This window comes from Rissa tridactyla, unplaced genomic scaffold (assembly GCF_028500815.1).
Source record: "Rissa tridactyla isolate bRisTri1 unplaced genomic scaffold, bRisTri1.patW.cur.20221130 scaffold_37, whole genome shotgun sequence".
Lineage (NCBI taxonomy): Eukaryota > Metazoa > Chordata > Aves > Charadriiformes > Laridae > Rissa > Rissa tridactyla.
In genome coordinates this window covers 336,740-360,154 of record NW_026529584.1, presented here as the reverse complement: position 1 = coordinate 360,154, position 23,415 = coordinate 336,740, and the positions used below count along the sequence as shown (strand labels likewise).

The 23,415-nt window shown below is 48.9% G+C and overlaps 1 protein-coding gene across 3 annotated transcripts in view; it reads left to right on the top strand.

The window, feature by feature from the left end:
• The window catches only part of LOC128903472 (E3 ubiquitin-protein ligase rnf213-alpha-like), a 43,542-nt gene that overhangs the window by 1,304 nt on the left and 18,823 nt on the right, over window positions 1-23,415 (top strand). For all 3 annotated transcript variants that reach the window (XM_054187484.1, XM_054187483.1, XM_054187485.1), the window contains exons 3-32: window positions 35-108; window positions 791-934; window positions 1,171-1,234; window positions 1,674-1,713; window positions 1,941-2,009; window positions 2,093-2,266; window positions 2,659-2,879; window positions 3,489-3,769; window positions 4,059-4,264; window positions 4,639-4,812; window positions 5,890-6,088; window positions 6,360-6,424; window positions 6,703-6,901; window positions 7,005-7,127; window positions 7,226-7,324; window positions 7,477-7,605; window positions 8,304-8,505; window positions 10,168-10,347; window positions 11,015-11,146; window positions 11,315-11,889; window positions 12,195-12,360; window positions 12,513-12,730; window positions 13,443-13,580; window positions 13,882-14,061; window positions 16,054-17,524; window positions 17,668-17,861; window positions 18,047-18,202; window positions 18,838-22,404; window positions 22,848-22,981; window positions 23,103-23,198. In XM_054187484.1, the coding sequence (XP_054043459.1) occupies window positions 35-108; window positions 791-934; window positions 1,171-1,234; window positions 1,674-1,713; window positions 1,941-2,009; window positions 2,093-2,266; window positions 2,659-2,879; window positions 3,489-3,769; window positions 4,059-4,264; window positions 4,639-4,812; window positions 5,890-6,088; window positions 6,360-6,424; window positions 6,703-6,901; window positions 7,005-7,127; window positions 7,226-7,324; window positions 7,477-7,605; window positions 8,304-8,505; window positions 10,168-10,347; window positions 11,015-11,146; window positions 11,315-11,889; window positions 12,195-12,360; window positions 12,513-12,730; window positions 13,443-13,580; window positions 13,882-14,061; window positions 16,054-17,524; window positions 17,668-17,861; window positions 18,047-18,202; window positions 18,838-22,404; window positions 22,848-22,981; window positions 23,103-23,198 (9,670 nt within the window). The remainder of the gene's footprint in view (window positions 1-34; window positions 109-790; window positions 935-1,170; window positions 1,235-1,673; window positions 1,714-1,940; window positions 2,010-2,092; window positions 2,267-2,658; window positions 2,880-3,488; window positions 3,770-4,058; window positions 4,265-4,638; window positions 4,813-5,889; window positions 6,089-6,359; window positions 6,425-6,702; window positions 6,902-7,004; window positions 7,128-7,225; window positions 7,325-7,476; window positions 7,606-8,303; window positions 8,506-10,167; window positions 10,348-11,014; window positions 11,147-11,314; window positions 11,890-12,194; window positions 12,361-12,512; window positions 12,731-13,442; window positions 13,581-13,881; window positions 14,062-16,053; window positions 17,525-17,667; window positions 17,862-18,046; window positions 18,203-18,837; window positions 22,405-22,847; window positions 22,982-23,102; window positions 23,199-23,415) is intronic.

The following is a 23,415-nucleotide window of genomic DNA, read 5'->3' as shown; positions in this document are numbered from 1 at the left end:
ATCCACTCTCACATTCTTCTTCATTCTTTTGTAGAGCCAGCAGATCTGCTGGCAGGAGATGAAGGTTCCGGGCAGGATCAGGCCCCTGAAGCCCTCAGTGGACATGAGGTGGGCGTGGCCAGCTCCTCCAGAACTCGGAATTTGGGGTTTTTTTTTTAATTTTTGGGAGCAAAAATGTCCAATTTTGGGGTCTGAGCAACTTCTTGTTTCCGGCCTGGCTGCCGACTGGCTTCGCTTCCCACTCCGGGTTTTGTCTGGATTCATTGTTATGCAAAAATGAAAGGGAATGCAACTTTTAGGTCGAGAGAAAAAAATGAAGTGAAAAGTGAGAGAAATTCAAGAAAACAAAACGACGTGGCAGAAATCACTGCACCAGGTCCTCAGTTAAAAAAAACAAACAACCTAAATCCCCCCCAGATTCCTCATATTTTTACATTCTTGTTGTAGAGAACGAGGGGAGGTGGAGCAGATCGTTGGCCAAGTTGGAGTCCTCCACCTGGTCCTCCAATGGGGAGGTCAATTTTAAAAAAGAGGGCCCAATTTCAGCCAAAAGTTGGGGTTATTAAGCCAAGCATGTGTATGAATGTGAGTTTTGGGACCTGCTGGGGAATCTTTGGGTTGGTCAGGCATCTCTGAGGGCTTGGCCTTGCCAAAGCGGTCCCACATTGGCCAGGTTCTAGGCTTGAAGGAGTCGTAGCCCCAGCCACGGCCACGGTGTGCTCTGAGGTGGCTCCAGTGTTCCTCCCAAAGCTCTTGTGATGAGCAGGGACTCCGTTCTTCTCCTTCCCAGGCCCCCGCAGTCCCACCAGGAGATGAGATTGAGCTCCAGCAGATCCCAGATCACCACCACACCTCGGTGGAGATGGAGAACTACCAGAATGCCGGTGTCCATCCAAAGGGAGCATTGGGAATGCGAGAGCAACTCCGGAGTCCAGTGAGTCCACGGTGGCTTTTGAAGCTCATGGCCAAAGTTCTTGGAGGACAAGGGTTGAGTTGTCCATGCCAGGACAGCATCATTGGCCTGGATTTTGGAGCTCAATGTTCTACAAGTGCTACAGGCAGAAGAAGCCCCTGCCCGGCTCTTTGTCTCTCCAGTCTTTTGAGCTCTCAGCTTTTGAACTTCATTTTTTTTGTTGTTCCTTCAACTCTTCCCATTTTTCTTTTCTCCAGGGGAAGGTCCCAGGTCACGTCAGGAGAGCGGAGATGACAACCCAGGGGAACCTCAACCGCCCAGGTACCACTGAGGGTGTTTCCTTAGTTACGTCCTGTTCTCTTGAGGACAAACTAGGTGCCAAGTTGTGTCGGGAGCGGCCCTGGGTGATAAGAGCTGGTTGGGAGGTGGAAGCTCTTGGTGACACCGCACCCAAAAGCCTCCTGGGCTTCTCTTGGGAACTGTTGAGGGAAGAGGATGGGGAAGAAGATGTAATGAGCCACCCTCACCCTGCCAGCCTCTCTGCCCATCCCTGTCCTCTACAGGGCTGTGCCCGAGTGCTGGTGGAGCTTAGGAGGACGGTGAAGACCTCGCTCCTAGAGTGGCTTGGAGTTCTTCTTCCAAGAAGACCATGGCCAAGCTGCGAGGAGCCCCCCTCTCCCTGGCACACCCCAGTTTCTACCTTTCCTTGGCTTGCCACCTTCTTTGGAGGTGTTAATCGATGCTTTCTCCTCACTTGCAGATATCCAGGAGATCAGAGAAGGCCCAGGACCTTCCAGCAGGTTTGTTGCAGAGAGGGATGTCATCACTGAAGGGTTTGAGGTTGGATCTGGAGTGCTAGAGGTCCAGCAGCTCCCCAGGGGAAGGAGGAGATACAGCTTGGGCATCATTAGGTCCCTTTTCCCCTCAAATCCCACCTGTTGGTCAGTGTAGGGGGACACCCACGGTGTCTTTCCACATCCTCTTCCTGCAGAGGAAGACCTCAGAGTAACCAAGGGTTCTTCAACAGGGCAGGAGGTGACGACGCAGGGGACGCGCAACCTCCAAGAATGCCATCCAGGAGCCAGCTGAAGTGGACGTGAGTGGTGGGGCAGGTGAAGACGGGGAAGGGGGATGGTGGCGGGAGGACGCGGTGGAGACCCACCACCTCTTTTCCAACAGCTGCGAGCCCAACCCTTATCTCTTTGGTGGACATCACCCCCCACAAGACATGATGACCCTGGAGTTTGTTGCTGTGCTGGCAGAACATTCCAAACTCGATGAACGATCCAAGATCTGCGTTGTCTTCTACAAACAGCCCGGCCACTGCGAAGAATTCGCCAACATGGAGAAAAGGTGAAAAAAAAAAAAAAAATGGTTGAATTTCCAATGAGGAGGTGCTTCCACCATGGTTCTCCTGCAGGAGATCCAGCTCTGGGCTGAAGGACCTTGCTTGCAGGTTCCCACAGAGGGTGGAGGTGAACTCCCAAATGGAGATGGAGGTGCCATTTTTGTTGGGGCCAGGAACTTTCAGCCCCGTGCGAGAATCTGACCTGGGCTGGTTGATTTAATTAGTCCGCTGGCTGATGAACCAGGCTGTGGGTTTCTCTCTGACCTTTCAAAGACCAACAATGTCTTGTTGGATGGGCCAAAACTTGAATGTTGGCTTGACCACTGACCATCAAAACTTGACTGTTGGCCATCAAGGTCAACCCCAAGCCAACAAGCTCCTTCTCTTCCTCTTCCAGAGAGAAAGTGATCGTGGGCAGCGCCAGGATCCCCCTTTCTCGCCTGCAACAAGGCCTCATCTTTTATAAATACGCCCTCATTAACACCTACAGCCAAGAGAGAGAGTGTGAATTAGAGCACATTTCTCTGGAGAACTCCGACATCCTGGAGACCTTCAAGTACAGAAACACTCAATTCTATCGTGTGGTGAATGTACCCAAAATGGAGATCAAAGCGGACGGTAAGTGTTCTTATTTACCCCGAAGTCATGACCAGACACAATAGTGATGGCCATCATTGATGAGGTCCCCTCTCAGTCTTCTCTTCTCCAGGCTAAGCAGACCCAGGTCTCTCAGCCTTTCCTCATAAGAGCTGTGCTAGTCCCTTGATCATCTTTGTAGTTCTCTGCTGGACTCTCTACAGTAGTTCCCTGTCCTTCTTGAACTGGATGGCCCAGAACTGGACACGCTACTCAGGATGTGGCCTCACCAGGTCAGAGTAGAGGGGGAGGATGACCTCCCTCGACCTGCTGGCCATGCTCTTTTTGATGCATCCCAGCAAACCATTGGTCTTCTTGGCCGCAAGGGCACATTTCTGCCTCATGGTCAACTTGTTGTCCCCCAGGACTCCCAGGTCCTTCTCTGCAGAGCTGCTTTCCAGCAGGTCAACCCCCAACCTGTAACAGTGCATGGGGTTATTCCTCCCCAGGTGTAGGACCCTTTTTTGAATTTCATGAGGTTCTTCTCTTCCCACCTCTCTAGCTTGTCCAGGTCTTGCTGAATGGTGGAACAACCTTCTGCTGTGTCACCGACTTTCGTTCCCAAACTCTTCCTTTTTCCCCCCGCCGTAGGAACGTGGACCTTCTTTGAACAGGTTGAATGCAGTTTCCCCGACAGCAGCAGCAACACCTGGAAAACCTTGTCCCACCCATTTTCCGGGAAGAAGGTGTCCAGGTGCAAGACGCAGATGGAGTACCTGGAATGCAATTTCTTTGGTTCCGCCACCTCCTGGAATTCCGTGGACGATATAGAGAGAAAACTGGACAGGTACAAGGAGAGCACCAACATCTCTCTTGGGGATGCCGAGAAAGGAGAATACTTTCAGATACCCTGTACTTCAGATGTGGAAGCGGTAAGCATCCACCAAAACCTCTTGAGCTGGCAAAATGATGTCCCTCATTTTGGGTGATGGCTTCTTGGGGTGAAGCTGAGAGCGTTCTCATGCCCAGTGTATTTAGAATCTAGGACCTTCCTGGATGGAAGCGTGGAACCAGGAATAAATAAGTTCTCCCTAGGGAGGTGCCCCACAAGGTGCCCCATGGCAGCAGCATCTTCCACCTCCCTGGACCAGGCTGTTCTTGGAGAAAATACACCTCTTGTCCAGGCCGGTGAAAGACCTTCTCCTTGTTCTTGTTGTCCAGGTGGGAGACAATATCAGAGCCTTCATAAAAGACATCATTGAGTGCCTGAAGACTGAGAAACGGAAACTTCTGAAGCTCCTGTTTGCCTTTCACATCTCGATTCGCTACAACATTTCCCTCAGCCAGAAGTCCCTCGCCAAGGTTGAGAAGCACCTTGAGGACATCAAGTTCTTTGAAAAAAAATACAAAAAACTAAGAGGAAAAAGGTAATTTCGATTTGTCAACCTGCTTGCTCAGAGCAATGGCGCCTTTGGAGGTCCAAGGCTCAGCTCAGTTGTCCCCACATATCACTTTGGGTGCCATGTGCCACCCTGAGGGGTCTTTGAGGATGCATAAACCTGGGGTAGTGGCTTCCAGCCTGGTGGAGTCCATCTTGGGGACCCTGGGCACATCAAAGAGCATCGGTTATCTCTGATACCGATAGTCCCCTGGAGGTGTCTCAATCCGAGCTCTTTTCAGGCAGGATGGATCCTATCATCAGTTGTAGGAAAAGACTCCATCTCATGTTGGCACATATCTCCCACTGGCATCCCAGAGCTTGGTTATGTAAAGTTTGACTTTTTTGGACTTTTTTTTGCAGCAAATACTTCCTGACTCTGAAGAAAGTGTGTCTCATGAACACTGATGGCACCTTGTGGATCTGGCTGGTCCCGCTGCTCTACGCGATCAAGGAGACGGAGAAGGACCCCTTTGTCCCATGTGAACCTCCTCCAGAAGTCTTCAAAAAGCTGTGGAATGATGAAGACAAGCAAAGGTGGGTCTGAAAGGCCAAGATAGCATCAGGGTAACAAACTGTCCTGCTCTTCAAAACACTTTTCATTCCTTCTGTTTGGTGGCATCTCAAGGAGCTGCCCCTTCTCCTTGGCATGCTGTGTCCCCTGCCCTGGGGGGCGTGGGTGGTCCTCAGGGGCAGGATGTAACCAGGTGCCGTGTGGTCTCATCCAGAGAGCTGGATGGGAGAAGTTCTGAGGAGAGAATGGGTTGGAAGGGACCTTCAAAGATCATCCAGTCCAACCCCTCTGCCATGGGCAGGGACACTTTCCAGTAGATCATGTTACTCAAAGCCCCATCCAACCTGTCCTTGACCACTGCCATCGATGGGGAATATGTCCCTGTCCACAGCAGGGATGATCCTTGAAGGTCCTTCCCAACCCAAACCCAACCCAACTCATTCTATGATCTTCCAGTAGATCAGGTTGCTCAAAACCCTGTCCAACTTGACCTTGAACTCTTCCAAGGATGGGGAAAACATCCCTGTCCGTGGCTAGACGATCTTTGAAGGGGGATTGGACTAGACAGTCTGTGAAGGCCACTTCCAACCCAACCCATTCTAGGATCTTCCACTAGATCACGTCCCTCAAAACCCCATCTGACCTGACCTTGAACACTTCCAATGATGAGGCACAGACAGCCTCTCTGGGCAGCCCATTCCAGTGTCTCACCACCCTCATCATGCAACTTTTCTTCCTGAAGTCTGATCCAAAACCTCCCTCTTTTAGTTCAAAACTGTTGCCCTGGCCCAGGTGCAGGACCTCGCACTTGGCCTTGTTAAACTTCATGAGGTTGGCTCAGGTTCACTCTTCCAGCCTGTCAAGGTCAAGCCAAACCCTGATTTTTGTCTTCATGACCTTAAAGCAGATGAATTTCCAAAAAAATCCTGCTTTGATGTGTAGAGTCACTCACTGACAAACACCAGCTCCTCCTTCCAGCCCCCAGCCACCCTGACTGTAGGTCACCACTGTGTCTACCAGTCATGGGGCCATCTCAAACACCACCAACATGCCTCCTGGTCCTTCAAAGTCCACCTGATGTTCTTGACCTGCTTTCCTAGGAAAGTCCTGAGGATGATAGACACTCACAAGACCTTGATTAAAAGATGTTCTCCACTGGCAAAGAAGGTGATGGAGATGGTGGCCATGAGGAACTTCACCAGGGACCCTTTGCCTGCCATTCACCTTCCACCCCAGCTGCTCTTGCAGACCTTGTACGAGCGCATCCTGGACTTCAGTGGAGACTTGTCCCAAGTGCCTGTAAGGACAACTGACTGGTGGAAGACCTTCTGCTCTGCAGGGAGTGGTGGGGCTGTTTAAACGTGGGTTAGAAGGTGTCCTTGATTCCTACAGAGATTTTCAGCAGGACTGAAGGACTTAAGCGTAGAAATCCTGTTGACCAGAGAAAAAAAATCCCTTTAATCTTGCCAGCAAACTTCACACTTGAGTGTTTTAGTGGTGAAGCTCCTCAGGTGTGGGAGCAGAAGCCTTCTTACTTTTGTCCTTAATGTGTTTCTGTCCTCTTTTTCAGGAAGAGTCTTTGAACGTGGCTTTGGAAAGTGTCACCACTGGAATGGTCTCCTGGTTCAAAGACTTGTGAGTGGGGGCTTTGTGAGAGGACAGGTGTTGTGACACCTCTGGAAAAGGTCTGGGGAGAGGTGGATAGAGCCCTGGCTGAGCAGAAAAAGGGTGGATGCCACAATTTGCCCATTAATTTTTGATGTCTTTAACCCCACCGTGGCTGGAGAGCATGGAGACTCACAAGGGTGGTGTCCTATGTACCTGCCCAAGTCTCCCAGCTGCAGATGGTGGCTGTGGTCAGGTAGTGACTGGAAAAGCAACTGCAAGTGTTTGGTCCTTTCCCGCATCCATAGGTGCCCGTTGGTGTCTTCAAAGCAGCCACTGAAGACCACAAATGAGGACGAGATCTTGCAGTGCCTGAATTTCGTGTATATCTTGCTGAAGCATTTCTTGGAGGAACCAACGAAACCAGTGTCATTCAGCTCCATGATGATAATGCTGCAGCTACTGGGGATGTTTGTGAGCAAAGAGGATTTGCTCCAAGCCAACAAGGTGAGAACAAGCTCTGTGGCTTCTGCCACGAGGGCTTGGCCTCCTGTTTGTAGGCTAGGAGAGCCCAGAGCTTCTGGCTCACTCTTTTCTTCGGTTTCTCAAGGAATTCCAGCAGTTTACTTCACCGGGAATGTTTCAAGATTTTTCACGTTTCACCATGCCATGGCTCAAGAGATGCTTTCACAAGGTACCCACAGAGAAGAAATCCTTCCTGAAGAAAGTTGAGGTGAGTGATGAGACCCAGAGACCAATGTGAGCCACCACCCTTGGGTGATCTGGGTGTTCCTCAAGGTCAGCTGGTGGGTTTTACTCTTCCTCTGTTAGATGTGGCAGCAGCTGCTTTCAGTTGAGATCCTCTGCACAGAGTGGACCAAGGAGTGGCGGAGCTTGATCTGCAACATGTTTGAGAATTGGCTGAAGAAAGTGAGTCATGGAGACCCTCCAGTTGGTGGGGGATGATGCTCCTGGTCTTTGCCACCCTGGGTTTTGCTTCAGTCACCATTTTGGTGTTGGAACTCGAGCAGACTGGTAAGGAACCAGAAAGCAGCTGCCTCTTCAGCTTTTCCTTGCCGTAGGTTAATGACAAACACCTCATGGACTTCTGTGAGGCTTTCCTGATGATGGAGAAGAACTACGATGCAGAGCTGGAGAGCTGCTTTACAAATTACATCATCCAGTGGATCAGAGCCCTTGATAAAAGCAAGGTAGGAGAGCCACCACCCCTCCTTGGGTTGCTGGAGGTTTCTATGTCCCGCTTTGCCAACTCTTCTAATGCTGTTGGAGCAGCAGGGATCCCTCTGAAAAGTCTCTTCCAACCTAGTTGATTTTATGATTCATCCTCCTGACATCCCCTGCCTTACATATTCCCCCTCTGGAGGCACCTCATTAGCTGTCTGCAGAGATAACTAAGCAGCAGCACTTCAACCATTGACTGGGGAAAACAAAAACGCAACTTAAGAGCAAATTTTCTGCAGCCCTTGTTGGCCCCCACTCTGTGCCATCATAACTTTTTTATAAGCCCAATCCCGGCACCCAGAACGGGACCCATCCAACCCATCCCTGGAGGTGTTCAAGGCCAGGTTGGACGGGGCTTTGAGCAACCTGGTCTAGTGGGAGGTGTCCATGCCCAGGGCATGGGGGGTTGGGACTGGGTGATCTTTAAGATCCCTTCCAACCCAAACTATTCTATGATTCTGAGATTTAAATTGGTGTGGGTGAATTTTGTGCTCACAGGTTTTGCTGAGCAACTGCTTCCCGGCAACGTGTGTCTCTGCTCAGGAAGCTCCAAGGAGGAGTGAAAACCTCCTGGGTTGGGGAAGTTCTGTGATGCAGGGAAGGGTTTTTTGGAAACAGTCATGAGTGCACAAAGCCCCTAAAGAGGAGAAATTTCTCATCCTTCTAGGAATCCATTCTAAAATCCAGGATACATGTGTTCCTCAAGATGAGCAAACCATCTGCAGTGACAGTGCTTTCCGTTCTTGTGGAGAAAATGTGTTGGGAGGTGAATAGGCTGGGAAGCATCAAAACCTTTGATGAGAGCACTGGCCCCGTTCTTGCAAACCTGCTCAGCACTCCCGTGGTCTGTGATCTCATTTCTGCTGTCCGTGAGTATCCCCTGAGGGCTTTTCTTGGGAGAAGCTCTAGGGTTGTAAGTGAAGATAGATGGGAAGACCAGGTCTTTTCACAGGGACCTTCCGATCTTGTTGACAACACAAAATGAGATGGGGGGGGGGGGGGGAAAGCATAATCTTCCATGCTAGAAAAAATGGAGATTCATTCCAGGAATAGAGAAACATCTTGATTTCTTTATCCCATTGCAATGCTGCTTCATTGCGCGTTCAACAAAGTTGTTGAGTTGTTGAGAGGAAGGACATTATGGATCCAGAGCATGTCCAGAGCAAAGACGGTTAAGCGTTAGGACAAGAGTGAGGTGGTGGCATCACCGCGCTTGGAGGGTTTCCATGGTTAGACAAAGCCAGTATTGGCCCTTCTTTGACTGGGAGATGGTTTTGCATCCAACTGTTTCTCATTGTGGTTCAGAATGTGTCGCTATTTCTTGAAGTGAGGAGACGAAGAGCAGGTTTGTGCTGTGAGTTTTGTAAAAGCACTGGAAAGTGCATTTCTGTACAACTCTCCATCATTAAGTTTGTTTTTTTAGGGAAGCCTAAAACTCCAATAGTTTAAAATACGACAGGAAAGGCGTTACAGCTTGATCAAGTGGATTTATTTAAGAACAAATAAAAGTAGGAAATGATGACTTCTGATCTCTGGAACATATTTAGTGAAAATTAGATACTTTCTGTCTGCATATGCTTGCTCTATTTCTTGGGTTAATTTCTCGGCCCTTCACCCCCTTCCAGCTTCAGATTTGGATGTATCTCTTGCAGGCTTCATTTTTATCATCAATTCATCAAACTTTTAGAAAGCTTCCTATTTTGGGGTATTCCTAAAGAATAATGGGAAGTGAATTCTAGCAAACAGTGTAGTACGAGCTAGCTGGGTTGGGTCTTTAGGTTTGGGGGTTTTTAATAGGAAAGGAAATTTGAAGTTTAATTTCAGATGATACAAAAATCTGAAAGCAAAAATAATGATTTGGAATTTTTAAACTTTTGAAAAGTGTTTTATATTTTCCTTCTCGATTCTTCTCATTGGTATAGTCAACAATTCTTTTACTTCTTATTTTTTCCTGCTCTCATTTTTAAAAATTACCAGATTTCTAACTTTTCCAGAGGTGGATGTTTTTCCCTGCTACAACTTCCTGGCACCATTAAAAAGACCCTGGGCTTGGTGTCTCCACAGCTGCCCTTCCCATAGTAGCTGTTGGCTGTGGTGGGATTGTCCCTTCACCTCCCCTTGGCCAGAACAAAGCCACCCAGCACCCTCTCCTGTCACCCAGGCCCTCTTGAAAGCCCTCCACATCCACCCGAACTGGCTGCCCAACCTCAGGTGCAATCTCCTAGGAGGCCCATGGTTTCCTAGATGGCCCCCATGGTTTCCTAGGTGGCCTGTGGTTTCCTAGGTGGTCCCCACAGTTTATTTCAGGCATAGGGAGATACCTGGAATTCCCAAAGGAAATCTGGGATTTCACCAAGGTGCTGGTTTTGATGGTTGAGCTAGAAGGCAACCAGACATCTGTCCTGCACACTGGTGGGTTGATGGAGCCCTGCAAACTGGAAGCTGCTGGCTCTTCCCGAGGGTCTGGCTTCAAAAGAAATAGAGGAGAGAAATTGCTGGCTGTCTTTCACCAAACTTCATTTATTTTACAGAAGAATCAAAGCGCAAGTTTCCAGTTCAGCTCAGTGACAGTGCGCAAGACCTCCTTTCCCAGGTGTACAAGCTCTCCAGCTTCGTGGGACGCTGCGTTCTCTCTGGAGATGTTCCCTGCAGTATCCTCTCTAACATCTTAGAGTATGGGGAGCAGTTTAAGAAGATCCTGTGCATCTGTGGTAAGTTTGGGGTTTCGGAGTTTCACGTTTTCATAGTTATGTGGCCAACAGGAGATAAATCTACTGGATAAAATGCAAAAAAACCCTGAAAATTATCCGCAATGGGAGTCCAAAAAACAAAAGCAAAAATGCAATAGTTGGTCACTGAGGGGATTTTAAGCAATTTCAGAAGCAGGAAGGGGTGAAAACGCTGGGATATTATTTTAATGCAGTTAAAGTTTTGGGGTGTTTGTGGAATTTATTTCAAGGATCGCAGTGGTGCAGCTTCCTGGTTACAGGCCTTGCCTTCAGGCCCATGGCAAACTCCATCTCCATTCGATTCAAACCCAGAGGAAAAGGGGGCAAGTCCTCCAAACTGTGTTCCGAGAATACGCTTTATCGATATTTTTGGCACTTTTGGAGGCAGATCCTCCAAATTCTGCTCCAAGAATAAACTTTATTGATATTTTTGGTGTTTTGGGGGGCAAGTCCTCCAAATTCCGCTCCGAGAATAGACTTTATTGATATTTCTGGTGGTTTTGGCAACACAGCATTGGGAAAAGGTTGCAGGCTTTCTGCAAACTGAAACACACTTTTTTTTTTTTTTTTGATGGCAGAGGTTCTGTTCCTTTCAGGTCTTCTCTTTCTAAGAGGTTCTCCTTCATGTCTGGGTCTTTTTTTTTTCCAGATTCCTCTTTCTCCCAGTGTATAACAAAAGTGCTGGAGGTCAGGAAGCAGGAGTTTGAGCAACTGGAAGAGCTGAAGAAGCAAAGGTGCTCCTTTCTCCGCCTGTGCCGTGCCATAGAGGACATGATAAAAGGTACCGGTTGGGTTAATGGAGCTCCTTCTGTGGCTGTTGAGTGGGGAGATGTCTCCTAAAATACAGAGTCTCACAGTGGGTGGGAGGAAAACACGATGAGGGAACCTGTTGACATCAGGTGAAGAGACAAGCGATGTGATTTCCTTCTTGTTCCCACCTGGTTTTTAGTGGATAGAAGTACCGTGGAGAAAAGCATCATGGACAACGAGAGTTTTAAAGATCAGATGTCAGTGAAGAAGTTCTCCATCGATGGCATGAGTCAAATGGAACCGCATGTCCTCGACATTTATAGCAACATGATGCAAAAACTTGACATCATGGAGAAAAGCCAATGTTTCCGTAGGCTGTGGAAGATGAGAGCAGAGCAAACCAAAGCCACCACACCTGAAGATCACATTTTCTCCATAGAAGATGTTCAAGAAAAAATTTATAAGCCAGCCATTGCTGACCTTCAGAAAACCTACCTGTCCCTCAAAGACTTCTCCATCACCCTCGGCACTGTGGAGAGCTCGTTCAAGAACCTGCTGGGAAAGAAGGATCAGCTCCTGGAGGAGTTTAAAATCCTGGAGGACAGTGAAGGGCCAAGGAATGGAAAAGCTGGCTGGATGGCAGATGCGGTGGAGAGGATTGAAAACTACCTGACCCTCTCAAAAGTGGTCAACACTGCCAAGATGATCGATGATCTGCAGCAGATGCTTCGGCTGGAGGGCGATTTCCAGATTCTCAGCGACCTGACGAAATACGTACGTAGGAGACACGTGGCCATCTGTATTGGTTGAAAATCCAGGTAGACAGGTCCATGTGGTAGTTTATAATGAAGTCCTATGAGGTGTGATTCCTTCCCCTTCAATTAAACTTGAGGGATCAGCTGAAGGAATTCCAGTTGCCTCTTCCTACTCATCCTGGAGGCCCATGGGGACGAATTTAAGAGCAGACTTAAGAGCAGTTTGAGGCCAAGATCTCATCTTACCCAGGGAGGAGGAGGCAGAACTGAGCTTCTTCTCTTCCCAACAGACACATACTGATTTTTATTATTTTTTTTTTCCAGGAAGAGCAGGAATTCAAGAATAAGCGCCTCGATTTTATGACCCAAGACTTGATGAAGGTGAAAAAAAGTTTGAGTGAAATTCCCCAGGGAGTCTTGGACTTTTTGAGGGTACTTCTGGACTGTGCAAGGAAAGGTTTTACCTCCTGGATCAAGACCATAATAAAAGGTGGGCTGGAAGGAAGGAAGCCATCAGATATAGCAGCAGAGGGAGACCACTTAGTCTGCCCCATGTCCAGCACAGTGTTACATGAACAAGAGGAGAGAAACTCCTCAACTTTTTCTCTTATTTGTCTTTTTTCATTATTTCCCACCCTCAAGACAAGACGGAAATCCCCGTATTTGTGGATCTGGCATCGATTTCTGCTGGTGAAAACGACATGGATATCGACAGAGTGAGGTTCTTCCGTGATGCCATGGCTGCTTCTGCCCCCATCGTGTTAGACCTTAGTCCCACAGCCGGGTTCAAGGAATTCTCTGAAGCTCTGTCTTTCATCAGAGAAGCCATCGTGAAAGACAAGAATCTTCCCAAGAAGCTGGTGAGTCCTCAAGTCCCATGTCCAAAAGTCACTTGCATGCTTGCTGTCTGGCCGAATTGCTCACATGTAGGTGTCTGACGCCAGTTAAGATGGTTTCCCCAGGACATCCATGTGGGCCTGGCAGGACCTGGGCAAAGGCCGTGCTCTTTTTGGAGTGGAAACCTGGTGGAACATGTCAAATAACCTTCCACATGTGTGTGGGCAACCAGAGAGGAGCCAGTAGGTGTTGTGAAGAGGAGGAGATGAGTTCAGGAGTCTACAATTTAGGATCACGGAATAGTTGAGGTTGGAAGGGACTTCTGGAGATTGTCATGTCTAAATAGGGTCAGGTAGGGCAGGTAGCTCATGGCCGTGTCCAATCGGGTTTTGAGCATCTCCAAGGCTGGAAGACTCCAGAACCTGTTTCAGAATTTGATAGAAAAACTTTGCTTTAAGAGAATCCCTGGTGTTGGTGCCCCAGGCTGTAGCTGAGCCTTACGCTCTGCTCCCCACCAAAACCAGAGCAACGAGCAAGAGCTTCACCACATGCCAATGCTCTGGGGTGTTAGAGAGGTCCAGCTCTGGGTCTGTGTCTCCTCAGAAGCCATGGGAAACTCTATCCTCAGAAGAAATGTTAATAGAAACCCCACCTGCATGAAATTTGGGGTGGGAGGGTGGTGCTCAGCATCCTTCCATCTGGTTACAGGATTTTCCTTTGGTTCTTCTTTCACAGAAAGATTCCTGTGACAATCGAGAATGGATACAGATGGTTCATGACTCTCATGGCTCTGTGGAGCGTTCTTCGATCTCTCAAGCCAGAAGCATCAACAACAATGGGATTTTTACCATCTCAGCACCTCTGAAATTCAAGGTAAAGGGTCTCCAAGAGGCTTTCTTGTCCAGTTGTATTTTTTTTAGTGCCACTGGGGGAAAAGATCTTTCTTGAAATCAACTTCCGATGCGCATGCCAGATTGCCAATAGATCTCCAGTTGGGTTTGCAACTAGTACCACCGATTTTGTGCTGAATCTCGAGTATTTTCAGTGGAAAACGGACTTTTCTTTTCTCCAAAGGACGTGGTACAACACATGTAAAGCCCTGATGTGCAGCCTTTCAACTCAAAGCTATGTGAAAGGCCATGTGGGGATGTTGGTTGTCTTCTCTGCTTTCCAGGCTACTCTCGAAGACTGTGTCTCATTGCGACTGCTGAATGACAGCGAGGAGAGCACATCTCCAGCAGACCAGAAGGCCAAGAAATACAGTTTGTCTCAGCTGACGGAGCTCCAGAACAAGCTTATGTTGATTGCCACCAAGGTTGAGCAGGGCAGAGAGGAGGCAAACCGTTTCCTGGAGGTAAGACACAGCATAGCATCATCATCTGCCTGAGAAACAGCTTGGGATTTTGCTGGAATTCTTTCCAGGAGACACATCCATGACCTACAGTTCTGGCCTTTCAGGAGCAGAGGCATTGTTCTAGGATGATGCCCACTTTCCAAGCTACAGGGGTGGGATTTGCTTGCCTAAGCATTGTTCTTCACTTGTGGTGCCCAACAGACCATCCGAGATCTTTGTACTTCATTATGGAGGGACTCATAGAATGGTTTGGGTTGGAAAGGACCTTAAAGATCATCTAGTTCCAACCCCCTGCCATGGGCAGGGACACCTTCCACCAGTTCAGGTTGCTCAAAGCCCCATCCAAACTGGCCTTGAACACTTCCAGGGATGGGGCATCAAGATCTCTCTCCATCTTTCTTATAAGCCCCCTTTATATATGAGATGGTCACTGCCCTCGTATACAGGCCAGGATGCTGTTGGCCTTCGTGGCCACCTGGGCACACTGCTGGCTCATATTCTTGTGCTGGGGACCCCAGAGCTGGATGCAGTGCTCCGGGTGGGGTCTCACCAGAGCGGAGTAGAATCCCATGGACTTAAGTACATTCAAATTCTTCAGTTGATTTCATACCTGATCTCCTGCGATGGGACTTCATTCCCCCAGCCTCTGCCATGATGTTCAAGGGCTTGAGAGATGCAAGAAGAGAGATTACCACTGAAAACATGCAAAAAATTGAATATCTCGGTCTTTTCCATGTTGGTTGACACCAGCTCTCCTGTCTTATATACCAGGGGCTACATTTTCATTAATCTTCTTTTCCTAGCCAAAGTACCTGTAGAAGCCCCTTCTCATTCTTCACACCCCTTACCAAACTCAGCTCCAACTGTTCCTTAGCTTTCCTCATCCCCTCCCTATGCATCTGGGCAGCATCCCTGTAGTCTTCCCAGGATACACGTCCCTGCTTCCACTGGCTGTGCATTCCCTTCTTACACTGTAGTTTGACCAGGAGGTCTTTACTCAGCCATGCTGGTCTCCTGCCTTCTTTGCCTGATTTCTTACATATAGAGTTATAGAATCATAGAATGTGTTGGGTTGGAAGGGACCTTTAAAGGTCACCTTGTCCAACCCCCTTGCAGTAAGCAGGGACATCTTTAACTAGATCAGATTGCTCAGAGCCTCATCAAGCCTGGCCCTGAATGTCTCCAGGGATGGAGCTTCCACCACCTCTCTGGGCATACCTAAAGAACTTAAAGTAATTTAGTTCCTTCTAAACTCATAAATCTCTTTATCTCTCCTCCTCCTCTCCTACCTGAGAGGTAGGGGAGAGCATCTGTCATTCTCATTGACCAATCTGGCCCAAACCATGACACCAAACACAAGGTTTTTTTTCTTGGCTTGACTTCTAATTTCACCCCAAAGCTCCCAACTTGTCCTTTTTAGAGGAACATGCCCTAATTCCCTTGAGACATTCCACAGGTATTTCCCTGTTAGTTCCTAATACACCAGCAGCCCCTGGCTCTTCTCTGTTGCTCAAAACTCCATCCCCTTCCCTAGGTCTAGCCTAAAGCTCCCTGTAGAGGCCTGGCCAGCTTCTTGGTGAAGACACAGTTGTCCCAGTTGGTCTGGTGAATCTCTTCATCTCCCAACAGACTCAGCTTCTCAAGGGTAGACCTGGATTCTCAAGGGCAGATCCATCTTCTCAAGGGTAGATCCAGATTCTCAAGGGTAGATCCAGCTTCTCAAAGGTAGATCCAACTTCTCAAAGATGGGTCCATGATCGTAGAAGCCCAAACCTTGAGTATGGCACCAGCCCTGCAGCCACATGGTCCAGTCCCCTCATTATCTTCCTTGGACTCTCTCCAGTACTTCCATGTCTTGCTTGTTCTGGGGAGCTCACAGCAGAGCTGTATAGATCTCAGGAGGACAGTGTGACCTCATCAGTGTTTGGAAGCTGTTGAGAACATGCTGCAGTACATGATCCATTTCCCTGTTGTGTCTTTGGCCTGTTACAGATACTGGAAAAAGTTGAAACAATTGGAAAGTTGTACCTGGAGCTTCTCAGCATTGGCAATATCCTCTTCATCAACTGGAAGGCTGATATCTACTGCAACCCCCAACAACATGTGAAGGTCTACACAGAGTTTGGAATTGCCGGAATCCTTGTTCAGAGCACAAGACCCCTCCTGGAGGAGCTGGATAGCCTCTCTAAAGTGATGGAGCATTGCCTGGTAGAGTGGAAGAAGTACCTGGAGACTCAAAGGGACACCTACTATCACCTCAACCTGTTCACTGCACACCAGCTCTTCTATTTATGCAGCCAGCTGGCGCGAGCCCAGAAAGGCATTGTAGAACCGCAGGTGCTCATCATGCTTTCCATCATCAAGCATGACATCAATGATGAAGATATCAAAAAAGCCCTGGAGGATGCACTGATGACTCCCCTGGACTCTGTGAATGTGTCGGCAGGAGGAGAGGAATCAGTTACCTGGAACGATTACATCATTCGTTTTCCCCAGCTCATCAAAAGCTTGGCCGAATCGGGCTATGATGAGTCAGTGGCAAAGGCAGCCTTGCAGAGCTGCCTATCCAACTCCCCCATCACAGAGCAAATGCTCATGGATTTCGCCTTTGAGCAAGGTGATAACAAGGAGGTGGTTGAAGAGCTCAGCAAGTTGTACGATGAGACGAGAGAAACCTTCCTGCAGAAGAGACGGAAATTCCAGACTGGCAGCAGAGATGTCGACCAGGTTTCCTTCAGCACCCTGGCGCACGATGAGTTGGCCACTGCCTTTGAGAGCTTGCCGTCTATTTACGACAAGGTGAATCTGCTCTGGGACGCCTACTGTAAGAAATTCGCTGGCCTGGTGTCTGATAAATACATAGGCTTGGATGTTTTTGGGGAGACGCTGAAGCACTTGGCCGCTCTAGAAAGCACGCGTGTCGAGAGAAGTTTACCCGTAGGCTTTGAAGCGGGGAAACCACTTCTCATCATGTGTAAGGAAGAGGAAATGTTACCCAACATGTTATTTGTCTACCGACACACTAAGATGGCGCCTCTCCCATCGTACGATGAGGTCCTGGTGTGCACACCCAACACGGAGGAGGAGGAGGTGGAGCTGCTTGTCAGGAGAGCTCTTTTCCCAGGTTCCCAAGACCAGAAGATCTACTGCTTGCTGGGTGCTGATAGATTAGTTTATAAAGTTTCCAAACAACTCGAGTCCCGCTTCTTCCACCTGGTGCACTCTTCCAGCATTCCCAACTACAGATTCATCATCTTCTGCAATGCCAAAGCTCACAATTCCTATGTTATCACAGCCTTTGATGCCTACAAGATGACTTTCCCCTGCTACTCCAAGACAGAGATCCAGACCTACCTGAAGATGCACCTCAAAGTGCCGAGCGGGACAGCCCCCGTCGCTCAAGCTTTTGAAGAGCCCTATCAGCAGAACGTGAAGTTCGTCTTTTCGGAGCGAGCGGGAATGGGTAAGTTTCTGGGGAGTCGTATTTTGAGTTGGACTTTAAACCAAGGAGGCAAGGTGGCACAACGTGCTTTTGGGGAGAGATTTCCTTGGTTTGGGTCGCATGCAAGGGTAGGTGATTGATGGCTGTTTTTTTCCACTCCTTAGGGAAGTCTCTCTTTGTGGACAATACCATCAGAAAGATCCGTGCCCAGCTGGGTGGCACGCTACCACTTCACAAAACCATTAGGCTGATGGAGTCGGAGATCGATTTCCAGTTCTTCGTGGAGGAGCTCTTCTCCATCAAGGAATCCTTGACTGAAATTCAGCCCACCATCTTCCACATTGATGTGTCTCCAGTGGTGAGTGCCTGGATATAAAAGTGGAGAGGAAGAGGTGGGGAAACACAGAAGACCCTACACACAGGGAAGAAGAGAAGGAGGTGGAAACTCAAATCCAGCCCAGTCAGAACAGCGAGTGTGTTGTGACAGACTTCTCCATCAATTTTAATTTCGCGGGGGGGTTGTGTTTTTTTTTTCCCTGACAGGTATCGAAGGGTCTCTACCGGCTGCTGATTGACCTGTGCATCCTGCGGCACATCCAGAGTCCTGACGGCTTAGTCTGGAAGTGCAAACCCTCTCATCTTTACTTGATCGAGTACCTGGTGAAAGGGAAAGGTGTTAGCACTACAAGGAAGCAAGAGGTATTTTGGGGAGTCTGCGCGCGGGCTGAGCATGAGTGAACCTGCTAAACTCTGATGTCTCCGCCAGAAGCGATGCACAATTTAGGGTCTGTCTCTCCAGTGAGGCAATGTCTCACCTACGCAGAAGCAATCAGGGCAAATGTGCCTCTCCTCAAAGTGAAACATCAGGCCCTGAACTGAGTTTTGGAGGGAAAAAGGGAGTTTTTTCATCCCAGTTTTCCTGTAACTTGAACCTCGCACATGTTTTTAAAGCTAATTTGCACCCAAGCCATGCTTTAGAGTTACCAAACATGTGAAATGCACCCTAGATTCTTCTGTCTATGGTTCCTCACCATACCTTGGATATTGGCTGAGTTCAGGTCCCTCCATCTCCAAAAGGGTTTAGTGGAACAGGAGAAAGTGTAGGAGAAGGTAACAAGATCACCCAACCCAAGACAAGACGCTGGGCAAGACAGATCTTAACGGTTGTAGGGATTTCAATCCCCACAAAGGCTTGGAGAAGTCTTGGCATTTCTGCATTTTTTCCCAGCTTGCTGAACCATTTGTGACCAGGGGGGAAATAAAAATGGGTTTTAGGCAAATGTGGGAAGATGGGAAACGTTCCTTGTGGTGGTTTTGTGTCCTCTTGCTTTTAGATGTCTGTTGAAATGGAAGAAAATTTTTTGGATCTTTTTCCTACTGTGAAGTGCGTATCACCACGGCGGGTGCTCAACTTGCTGGAAGATCCCAGCTCTGTCCCTCCTGAGGGATTGAGGGAGGAACAGTTTGACCGGGACAAGCTAAATAGCGAAGTTTTCCAAAGGTCCTACCAATACCTCAGCAGATACAAACAGAAGGAAAACCTTGACCGTTTCACTTTTGTCCCTGGGAGGATCGAAGGGACAGAGAAAGAATGCCTGGCCTGCTTGATGGAGTTCTGCCAGAGAAGCAACCCCTCCTGGACTGAGCTCAGCAACTTCACGCGCTTCTTGAATTTCCAGCTAAAAAAGTGTGAGAAGTCGGTCTTCTGCAGTACAGTGGTCGGAGGGGAGTTCTCTGGCTTCAAAACATTTGTCATTAAATTCATGATCGCCATGTCCAAGGACTTTGCCATGCCTTCCCTCAATGTGTCCGACGAAAGTGTGCCAAGTGAGGAGTGGAAGGAGATGGACAATGTTTTGAGAGAGTACCAACTAAGACACAAGTGGGAACAACAGTCTCACCCTTATATAGTCTTCCACGCTGAGGATGATTCCATGGAATTTTTGGGTTTCCATATCAACCAGAACTTTGACGCTATTGATGCTTATTCCGAGGCTGTTTTGGAGAGGGCAGTTATGAGCAGGAATTTATACAGGACCTTGGCACTGCAAAATGTTCCTTTCAATAAGAAATTTGAAACCTTATCCAGAACCGAGCAGTTGGAGGCCCTCTGCAGAGTCTTTGGTGTGAAATGCCAGGAAGATCCAGATGCTTCATACCAGCTGACTCTGGACAACACCATGAAGATGTTGGCTATTCACCTGCGGTTCCAGTGTGGCATCCCCGTGATCATCATGGGTGAAACTGGCTGTGGGAAGACGAAGCTGGTGCAGTTCATGTGCAACCTGCAAAACGCAGGCAAGACCATTCAGAATATGATGGTGGTGCGTGTTCACGGCGGCACCACCTCCAAGACCATCCAGAAGAAGGTAAGGCAGGCCATTGAGCTGGCACGCACCAACGAAGAAGAGCACAACATAGACACGGTGCTCTTCTTCGACGAAGCCAACACCTCGGAGGCCATCTTCGCCATCAAAGAAGTGCTGTGTGATCACAGCGTCAACGGAAAGCCGATTTCCACTGGCCGCTTAAAAGTGGTGGCCGCTTGCAACCCTTACAAAAGACACAGCAAGGAGGCCATTGAGAAACTGGAGAAAGCTGGCTTGGGATACCGAGTCCGGAGTGAAGACACCCTGGAGAAGCTGGGTTACATTCCTTTGCGGCAGTTGGTGTATCGGGTGCAGCCCCTTCCTCCCAGTTTATTACCTCTGGTCTGGGATTTTGGGGAGCTGAACGAGAAGACGCAAAGCCTGTACATCAGGGAGATTGTGAAGTCCACCATGGAGACCCAGATCCCTGAGGGAAACCTGGATGTCTTCACCAACGTCATTTCAGCCTCCCAGAAGTTCCTGAGAGAGAGGAAGGACGAATGCAGAGTCGCCAGCCTCCGGGATATAGACCGCTGCATGAAAATAGTGCTCTGGTTTTATGAGTTGAGAGACCTGCTTTTCCATGAGATTGATGAGAAGAGGCGGCATGAGGAGGAAGAGGAGCCAACCTTAAATGATGCACAAAGGGCTTTGGTCCTTTCGGTGGGGGCCTGCTATTACGTGTCTCTGGAGAGCCGCCAAGAGTACCTGGAGGAGATTGCAAAATGCTTCTCGGTCCCTGCGTCCTGGCTAAAGCAAGAGATTGAGTTGTGCCAGGAGGTATTTCTTGATAACCTCTCCATTCCTAAGGCCACAGCCTGCAACGATGCTCTGAGGGAGAACATCTTCATGATGGTTGTCTGTATGGACCTCCGGGTGCCGCTCTTTCTGGTTGGCAAGCCGGGAAGCTCCAAATCTCTATCCAAAACCATTGCTGTAGATGCCATGGAAGGTACATTGTCCAGAAGCCCATTGTTCAAAAGGTGCAAAGAGATCCAGCTGGTCTCCTTCCAGTGCAGCCCCCACTCGAAACCAGAAGGTATCATCTTTACTTTCCGACAATGCGCTCAGTTCCAGAAGGGCAAGAACCTGAATGAGTTTGCATCCGTGGTCCTGCTGGATGAGATCGGTCTTGCAGAAGACTCACTTGATATGCCGTTGAAGACGCTGCATCCTCTTCTGGAAGATGGCTGCGTTGATGACGAGACGCCAGAGGCTTACAAAAAAGTTGGCTTTGTGGGCATCTCCAACTGGGCCTTGGACCCTGCCAAAATGAACAGGGGCCTCCTTGTCTTTCGGACCGAACCTAGTGAGAAAGAGCTGGTGAAGACTGCTGAAGGCATCTGTGCTGACCAACCTCACCTTGAAAAAATCAAGCATTTGTTCCCCATTCTGGCAAACTTCTACTGCAATGTGCTGAAAATACAGAAAACAGAGTTTTTTGGGCTTCGTGACTTCTACAGCTTAATCAAAATGATCGTGTCCTACACACAGAATATGAAGCGCGGTTCTCAAGATGAGCTCCTCATCAAGGCCATCCAGAGAAACTTTGGAGGCTCCAGAGATATCCGTCCTCTGGAAATCTTCCGTAACTGCACCAGTGAGCTACGTCTCAACTCTGCGGTGGAAACCAGCTGCATCCGTCTGTTGGAGGAAAACATGGACAAAGAGCAAGCGGCATTCACATCTCGTTACCTCCTGTTGCTGACAACCAACAATGCTGCCTTTCAGATCATCCAGATGACGCGTCTGATAGACACCAGCAACTGTGACATTATATTCGGCTCTGGTTTCCCACGGGACCAGGATTATTCCCAGGTGTGCCGCTCTGTGAACAGGGTGAAAATTTGCATGGAGATAGGCAGGCCTGTTGTCCTCCTCAACATACAGAACCTGTATGAGAGCCTTTATGATGCTCTCAACCAATGTGTCGTCAGCCTGGGGGGCAATTACTACGTTGACCTGGGCCTTGGCACTCATAGGGTGAAGAGCCGCGTGAAGGAGGAATTCCGGCTGATTGTTATAGAGGAGAAGAAAGTGGTCTACACACAGTTCCCCACCCCTCTGCTGAGCCGTCTGGAGAAACATTGCTTGGACATGAACACTATCCTCAACTGGCAACAGCAAGACCTGAAGCAGGACCTGGAAAGGTGGGCCAGTCGGTTTGTCTACATTGAGAACCCTGATTTGTTCAGGGTCTGGTCCCACACGCTTGCTCCCAAGGAACACGATGTCTTCATCGGCTTCAGCAATGACACGTCCGCCACCATCGCGCTGGAGTGCTCCCAACACACCCACTGGGGAGGCTATGAACCCTATGGAGAACAGGTCTTCTCCACTGCCACAAGCAAACTGGTGGAGTGTGCCACTCCTGATGCCATCCTACGCCTCAGGTACTCCGCTCTGAAGGATGCTACGCAGATCCAGGACCTGTATTTCATCCAGCAGAAGCACAACAGCCTGGCCAGCCTCTTGAGTGAGATGATGAACCAGCAGAAGAAGGAAGGGAGCACCAGTGGACTGTGCCTGCAGGTACTCATGCTTGGCTGTAAAGTACCCAAGGGTGCTGTTTGTTTTCCAAGTGAGCAAGGCCAGGTTGGATGGGGCTCTGAGTAACCCGGCCTAGTGGAACGTGTCCCTGCCCATGGCAAAGGGGTTGGACCTAGATGATCTTTAAGGTCCCTTCCAACCAAAACCATTGTATGATTCTGCGGTGCCCCCAACATCTTGGTTAGGCCAGGACAATGATGGGCTTATGGCCACCTTCTTTGCCTCCATGGTCTTCTGCAGCCAGGGTAGACTCTACCCTTCCTCGGGAGGCAGATGGGATCTGACCTTCTCTGGCTCAGGCTGAGCTACTCAAAGCACCTTCCAGTTGCCTGTAGATGAACCCAAGCCCCGATGAAGATGCCCTGCAGGATCCCGCCCATTTGAGGCAGCAGGAAAACCAGTTTTGATTTCCCTTTTTCCTGCAGGTTTCTACTCACACCAGGCTACTAAACCAGAAGGATTTAGAAGTGCTGAGGAAGACATTCGGTCTGCCGGACACAATCCACTGCCTTTTCCTAAGCCAGTTTGACACTGAACACGCTTTCCGCCAGGACCTCAGGTGGGCTCTGGTATTTCTTTTCTTTAACCCTGCAGGTGAATTCCACTTCTCACAGTGCTTTGGGGTGGGGTGGGGTGAGACCTTATTAGGAGAAAGCATTAAAGAGGCTGTTTCATTGTAGGAATTTCTTCAGAGACCCACAAGAAGCAAGATTGCTCCTCGTTCAGTTTCATTTCGATGAGCCACAGAGCAGCAAAAGACTGCTGGCATGTGCCAAGTAAGCAGCTTTCCTTTGTCCTCTGTCATCCTTCATCCTTCTTTCTTCTCCTTTGTCATCCTTCGTTGTCCTTCCCCCTCCTTTTTCCTCCTCCTTCTTCCTCCTCCTCCACCTTCTTCATCCTCTTCCTCCCTCCTTCCTCCCATCTTTCTTCCTCCTTTCTTTCTTCCTCTTCCTTTCTTTATTCCTCCTCCTTTCTTTCTTCCTTCCTTCCTCC